At 53.2% G+C, this 6,918-nt stretch overlaps 2 protein-coding genes across 3 annotated transcripts in view; one reads left to right on the forward strand and one right to left on the reverse strand.

Moving 5' to 3' along the window:
• Dolpp1 (dolichyldiphosphatase 1) overlaps nucleotides 1-1,971 on the forward strand; it is an 8,749-nt gene extending 6,778 nt beyond the window's left edge. Inside the window, exon 8 of the mRNA XM_031369696.1 lies at nucleotides 569-1,971. Coding sequence (XP_031225556.1) covers nucleotides 569-605 — 37 coding nt within the window. The 3' untranslated portion in view covers nucleotides 606-1,971. The remainder of the gene's footprint in view (nucleotides 1-568) is intronic.
• A 564-nt stretch (nucleotides 1,972-2,535) lies between these two features.
• Nucleotides 2,536-6,918, reverse strand: part of Crat (carnitine O-acetyltransferase) — a 15,193-nt gene continuing 10,810 nt past the window's right edge. For both annotated transcript variants that reach the window (XM_031369692.1, XM_031369693.1), the window contains 6 exons: nucleotides 6,648-6,767; nucleotides 6,432-6,554; nucleotides 6,198-6,333; nucleotides 5,781-5,843; nucleotides 4,951-5,088; nucleotides 2,536-4,194 (listed from right to left, as the gene is read on the reverse strand). In XM_031369692.1, coding sequence (XP_031225552.1) covers nucleotides 3,979-4,194; nucleotides 4,951-5,088; nucleotides 5,781-5,843; nucleotides 6,198-6,333; nucleotides 6,432-6,554; nucleotides 6,648-6,767 — 796 coding nt within the window. In that variant the 3' untranslated portion in view covers nucleotides 2,536-3,978. The remainder of the gene's footprint in view (nucleotides 4,195-4,950; nucleotides 5,089-5,780; nucleotides 5,844-6,197; nucleotides 6,334-6,431; nucleotides 6,555-6,647; nucleotides 6,768-6,918) is intronic.

The following is a 6,918-nucleotide window of genomic DNA, read 5'->3' on the forward strand; positions in this document are numbered from 1 at the left end:
GGAACTCACTCTGTAGACCAGGCTGGCCTCAAACTCAGAAATTTGCCTGTCTCTGCCTCCCAAGTGCTATACCACCACCAATTGGCCCTGTGGGCCATGTTAGCTTTCTAGTTCTACAGGTACCTTACACAAGCACTGTTCTGAACCTCAGCTAGCCCCTCTAGAGAACAACAGCGATTCTTCTCCTTGCATCCTGGGAACCCCTTCCGTGCACCTTCTTCTGCTTGCATCCTCTTTCAGGAAGAGCATATCACCTTTCTGTAGCTGCTTTGGTGGTAGCAGAACAACCTTGGGGTGACTTATTCACAATTTGTCAGGCCCAGCCAAGTACCACTGACCTTTCTTGTCTTGCCCATTCTCTGGCTCATTTCCTGAGCTCAAAACCTAGGTCATCATGATACAGCTCAGCCAAATGCTCTTCAGGTTCCAGTCCATGGTGGGAGCTCTGATTGGCCTGGTTCTGGCCCGGGTAGCTATGGTTTGGTGTTGAGACTAAGCAGAGAGCTGTGGGATTGACTGGCCACTCAGTACCAGACATCCCCGGATCTAAGCCAGCCCCATTTTGCAGGAACAGACAACGCAAACTGGGAACAAAACTGCAGTGACTGGTGGGTGTGGCTGGGTCGAGCCTCCGAATCTGGCCTGCATCATGCCTTGCAGGATGGACAGAATGATGGATGGAGGGGTGAAGCAGAGACCTCTACAGACCCGAGTCACCAAGTGGAGCCTTTTTTTTCCTTATTTTAATTTTAATGGATACGGTGGACCAAAGTGCTGAGTCAGGTCCTCAGCCAGGACCCTGGGAGGGCCTGCTGTGTGTAGGTCACATGGCCAGAGCTCCTGTCTCTGCTGCTGTCAGCTCCTGACTGGGTGGAAAGTGCTCTTGGCATGGGCCTCAGTATGTGGGTAGAGCACGGTAGAGCGCTTGTACCTCTCTGGTCCTGGGACCAGGAACTCCAGGGTAGCGGAATGCGCACTATTTATTCTTTTGGGATTGTAGAGTTCATGCTGAAGAGGCCGCTCTGCAGTGGCTGCCCTGTGTACATAGGGCCCAGGTTAGCTCCTAGACCCTGTGCTCTGAGCCTCAGGCAGGACAGCCTGCCTCCTGCTGGGCCTGAGCAGGGCCTAGAGCCCAGGAGTGAGGCATCTCCTGCTGTCCCTGCCACCATTGCCATTCCAGAACCCTGTCAGTGTTTCCTTGTCTGGGGCAGGGCCCAGAGCCAGCACCCGTCTGTCCGTCTGTCGGCTGGGCTGCTGGCTTGTGTTCTTCCCTGTATCAACCCAACATCACAAGGGCTTTCTCTGGTCCTCTATCCCTTCCTGACAAAAGAGCCTGCACATACACATACGGGTGAGCACACCCAAGCGTTTACAGCTCCTTTTGTCTGGCCATCGGGTAGCAGTCTGTCTTCATCCCCACTTGAACAAAAGAGAGGAACCAGGAGCTGGGATGCTGGCAGTGTGGCAGTGCAGACACCTCCCCCATCGCCTGCTCCATGTGCTCTGGATTTGTCCCTGTCCTCCCTGGCCTGCCCTGGAGGCTGGAAACCAGTGCAGGTTGACCCTGGAGCCTGCCTGGGTGTGGGCTTTCTGATCCCCACCTTCCCAGCTTCCAGGAGTCCCTTTTAAGGGCCTCTCTCCAAGTTGCCCTGCCACAGCTGTGGAGATGCTTCCAGAACTGCAGCAGCCCCTGGCGGAGCTGTTTGAACCCTCCCTTGTCTGTGGAGGTCCTAACCTGCTGCTGAAGCACAAGTTTTGGTGCTTTCCTTTGTGTTTGTTAAAGGCCGTGTCCAAGCCCCTCAGATGCCAGGGCCAGGGCTGGTTTCTAGGGAGGTAGGTCAGTCCCATCCCCTCCCTTTCCCCTAGGATTTTTATTTTTTACTTTTTGCCTGAGACAAGCCAAGTGTGAGGTGGTTTAAGAAATCAAATGAAATTGTTTACTATTGTTTTAAAATAAAATCTGAAACTCTGGAGGCTGAGTATACATTACTTGAGCTTCTGAAAGGAGATGGGGACAGCTGGGGCACACGTGGCCCTCAGGGACAAGGATGTGGTAAGACCATGAAGTCACAAGCATTTCCAGGATATTTAGTCCCCTCTTGCCCCCAAAGTGAGGATTTGAATGGCCCCGACATCTGCCACAGGCCTGCCAGCCTCTGGTGCCTATGCCACTGATGTTTGGTCTGTGTTCCAGTCAGAAGCCCACCCTTCCTACCTGCCTGCCTACCTCTGGCCAGGTTTTCCTCCACAGAATAGTCCTGAGGACTGGGGAGCCCTTCATAAGGCTTCCATGCCCAACTCCACTTGCACTGTCTGCCTCAGTGAGGAGAACTATGCCTCAGAACTGCCTGCCACCAAGCTGATGGCCAGAGAGGCCTTGCAGCACTGAGCACAGGCTGGCGGGTTATGTGCTAACCCTCTGGGTAGGGTGTATGGGAGACACACCTTATGTGTGGGAAGCCTGCTGAAGCAGCTGGCTGGGGGAGGCCAGAATCTTGACTTCTAGTGACCCCGGAGAAAGAATGCATTCTAGACTTCAAATTACTGTTACAGTTTTTAGTTACAGTGGAGTCCAGCTTTTCTCTTTGGCCTAGTCAGAACTAGGACACATCCCTGGGGAAATCTGGTTAGCCTGTTAGCACCCTGGCTAAGCAGTTCCTTTCTGTATACTTGCTGCCCTGGGGTGTGGTGTGAACCTGGGCGAGCTGAGCTTCAAAATGTCAGACCTTCCCTGCCTTACAGATGACTAATGGACCCTTGGGAGCCTGCCATTTAGTAGCAGTGACATTAGCTTCTCTGAGGTGGTTTCATCATAGGAAAACTGGTACATGTGGCAGGCAACCACACAGGTCAGCCAGGTCGTGAAGCACTTCCTTCACAGGTGTGCCAGCCTCCCAGCCCCACATTCCAAGCACATATGGACCCAGGGGCTTTAGCAGGACATGTACCCTCTAGCAGGTGTCAGTGTGCTTCTCCAGCCCACTTCCAGTCCCATTTGTTTGTATCGACTGGGCCTCTAGTGTATCCCTGCTCCATTATCCCTCCTGGTTGAGTTCAGTGCAGGCCAGCTGCACCTGGCTTTGGGCTGGGGAGTGTTTGCCACCCTAGATCCATAGCATTCTACTAATCATAGGATTTGGGAAGGCCTAAACCAGGACAGGAAGATGGCTCATTTGTGTTTGGTGACATCCTTGGCTCAGCACCTCAGTTCTCCTAGCTCAGCCTGAGGATGTTTTCTCTGGGAGCTTACTAGCCTACACTGCCTGCTTGGATACCAGCTCCCTGAACCTGACAGAAGAAGGCAAGGTCAGTCATCTGCCCTAACTGCCCCTCAGCTCAATCAGCTTCACCAGCACTCCTTCCCTTTATTGATCACCTGGCATAATCACATTATGTCACCATGACTGCAACAAGAATCACGCTGAATGGAGGAAGCAAGAAGTCTTGGGCTCAAGAGTCACCAGAGTGTGGCAGCTGGGAGAAGGCACCTTGAGGTGGGGCAGTGGAGGCTGTCCTCAGATGTCCCTTTGGCTACAAAGACTTAACCCTTAGCTATGGGGAGGCTGAGAGCCCCTCATCAATAGATAATCCTCTGACTCCTGGTCCTTGGGCATTTACCAATGAAGACAAATTTTGGCCTGGCTGTGGAGATGAAAGAGATTGGCCAGGGTTGAGGAAAGGGACTCTTCCCAGCCCCTGCTGTGAGAAGGGATGAGCTGGCCTGGTTCCCTTCCCCATGGTTCACGGAGGTGGAGGATACATTGGGGATCTGGGCCTTAGTCTTGTTCAGCCTCTGGACTCAGCCATGGACTATGGCAGGTGCTGAGGACAGGCCTGGAAGGCACTTGCCGTGGACCTTGGGGCCTTGCTAGAGAATGCTTTTCTGGCTCAAACTGGAGGGCATTAGAGCCAAGGAAGTGAGCCATGGCAGGTGTCCATTCCAAAGTGGGTTTGGCTGTGGAACCGGCAGGCCTGGGCTCAGAGCTTGGCTCTGGGGTGGTTCTGAAGTAGGGTGCGCATGTCCAGCAGAGCTTTCTCCAAGTAGTGAGCCATGCGGGCAGCGTTGGTCTCAGCACAGCTGTTGTAGGCTGACACAGAAAAGTTGATATGGGCCTCCATGGGGTTGTAGCAGATGCCATAACCATCTGGGACCACAGGTCCAAAGAACATGACACAGTCTGTCTTGGCAGGGACCTAGGAACAGCAGGATATAAGCTTTCATACCCAGGCCTGCAGTGGCCCTCCTGCCCCTTGGGTGAACCAGTTTGCCTCTCTGCATCTACTCCTCTCCTGTGCTCTTTCCTACTCTCCGCAGGGTGAGCCTTCCTTCATATTCCTATGGGAGCAGTCCTCCCTCTGCACTCCTCAGTGCTCCTATGGTGCTCCCAGCACTGCCCCAAAGCCATGCCTGCCTCTTTGCCTGTGCTCCACAAGCAAGCCTGTGAGCTTCCTGGGACAGTGGCTTGTGTCCAGCTGTGTCCCAGCACTCAGCACCTGCCAGCTGGGACTCATCAGGTAGTTAGTTTCAGCTGGCCAATAAGTGAATGGAACATTCTCTCTCTTAAGAGGCCTAAGCCTTTCCACCCTTGTTACAGCAGTGTCCCTACCCTGAGCTCCTGCTTGGGAACCCAGCTGTTTTGGCAGTGAGCCTCTGGTGATGTGTGTGGGCCACATCACCAATAAGGTCCAGCTGCCAGTGGGCTGTAAAGATTATTTATATTTTATAATGTATGTATGCCTGAGTGTAGGTGTGTATGCCCACAGAGGCCAGCAGAGGACATCCTATCCCCAGGAATTCAGGTTACAGGTGGTTGTAAACAACCTGGTGTGTGGGTGCTGGGAACTGAACCTGGGTCCTTTGGAAGAGCCACAAGTGCTCTTAGCCATCTCTCCGGCACCTGACAATGGACTCTAGTCACCAGCATCCTGGGGCCCTGGCCAGTGGCCTACCTGGCTGGTAGAAAGGTTGAAGTGCATGGCAATGGCGTAGGAGGTATCCATGAAGATGTCAGGCATGCTCACCAGGTCCTCGATGGCCTGCAGCTTCAGACCCAGCAGGTGCCGGTCAAAGGCCTCCCCTCGGATGGCCTGTGGGTGGGAGATGTGTCAGAGGCAGGTGCCTGCAGGGTCACAGGGCATCCTTGCCCTCCTCAGGATCCTGTGACAGTGCTGACCCTTCCAGACACTGGTCTCTTAGAACCATGAGACCAAGGTGTCTAAGCAGAATTGTCCTCACCTCCCAGATAGGGAAACCCAGGAAGGCAGGGCAGTGTAGGATAAACACAAGGGAGAGCTACAGAGCTACAGAGTGCATGGAACATGATCAGTGCCTGTGTATGCCATGTAGCAAGGGCAGGGTTTATAATAAGTGATGTAACATGTGTTTAACAGGGCAGTGTTGCACATGTTATGTGACCATGGATGGGGCAGTGTGCATTCCATGACAGGCAGTGTCTGTGCATGCCTTGTAGCATGGGCATGCACTGATGGACACAACATCACCTTTCTGGCTATAGCCTCAAGTGCTGGAGAACAGGAGAGGTGACAAGTGTTGGGCCTCTAGAGAGCGTGGGAAACACAAGATCCAAGGGCCTGTGCTTACTGTGATCATGGAACTGGGACCAGGGTGGTTACTAGGATAAACCCTAGTTTTACCAACTTTCCAATGGCATTATTAATTTAAAATAGATTTCCAGGTGCTCCAGAACTCTGGGAAGAGGCAGTTCTTAGCAGGAATGGACAAACAGGCAGGATACGGAACAAGAGCAGGGTTCACTCACTCGGTCAGTGTAGGCTCGGTGGGCTTGCACAGCCTTCCGAAGCAGCTCCACCTTCTGGTGCTCCTGGGGGTGAGTGGGAACAGAGGAAGCTGAAGCCCTGTCCTTCCTCTCCCAACTTAGCAGCCTCGCTCTGTACCCAGCACCACAGCAAGTGCTGCATTGCCACCTCCTCATTCTCTAGGGCTCAGAACTCACTTGCATGAGTGGACAGAGGCTGGCATGTCTCTTATGGATACATGGTTTTGCCTCAGTGGCCAGAAAGCTTAGAATTAAATTCATGGCTCCATCTTCTGTTAAGTTCCCTTTGCCCACTGTGGGGCTGAAATACCATAGAGGTACAATCAATCCATTTGCAGAAAGAGGAAAGGAAAGAGAGGCCTAAGCCCAGCCTACACACCCTTGCTTCAGACCTCTCACCGGCACTTTGGAGTCATCCATGCCTTTGACAAAGGCCAGCGAGTCTATGGAGGCTGAGCGGATGGTGTCAGTGCGGCCCAGGTGAAACATGCGCAGAGAGGCACTTTCATATGTGGCACACGCCTGCCCATAGATCCTGGGTGGGAGGTGGATTTCAGTATGTCCCGTTTCAGTATAGGGCTGCCTATACCCCCCTTCCCTCCTCTGTGGGGCAGGTGATCAGGCAGGGTGCACCTGTAGTATGCCAGCTGCAGGGCTATCTGGATGAAGGCATCAGGGCTTAGCTTCTCTGACTTGGGGAAGTCCTTTCCAAAGTGATGGAATACCAGCATCATGATGTCCAGGTCCTGGATCATGCTGGGGTGGAGATGGGGGAGGCATGGGTGAGAAGTAGACACCTGGAAACCTTGTGGCTGGTCCTCCCCTAACAGTGCCCAGCCCTGTACTCACATGCTGATGTTCTGTTTGGCCTTCTCTATGTCGTTCTTGATCTCGGGTGTGATGTTGAACCGCAGCTTCTTAGGCATTGGCAAGGGCACCATGGGAGACCGCACAAGCTCAGGCTTTTTTCTGCATGAGACAGGGAGGCTTAAGGCTCATGCAGGTGTCACTGAAGTCCAGGAGTATCCCTGAGACTAAGGTGGGAAGGAGGAGTTCCTGAAGCTAGAGACTGTGGATTAGCTCTATGAAAACTGACTTCACTCTAGCTTTTTTTTCGTTT

Source organism: Mastomys coucha, unplaced genomic scaffold (assembly GCF_008632895.1).
Source record: "Mastomys coucha isolate ucsf_1 unplaced genomic scaffold, UCSF_Mcou_1 pScaffold15, whole genome shotgun sequence".
In the NCBI taxonomy this organism is placed as follows: domain Eukaryota; kingdom Metazoa; phylum Chordata; class Mammalia; order Rodentia; family Muridae; genus Mastomys; species Mastomys coucha.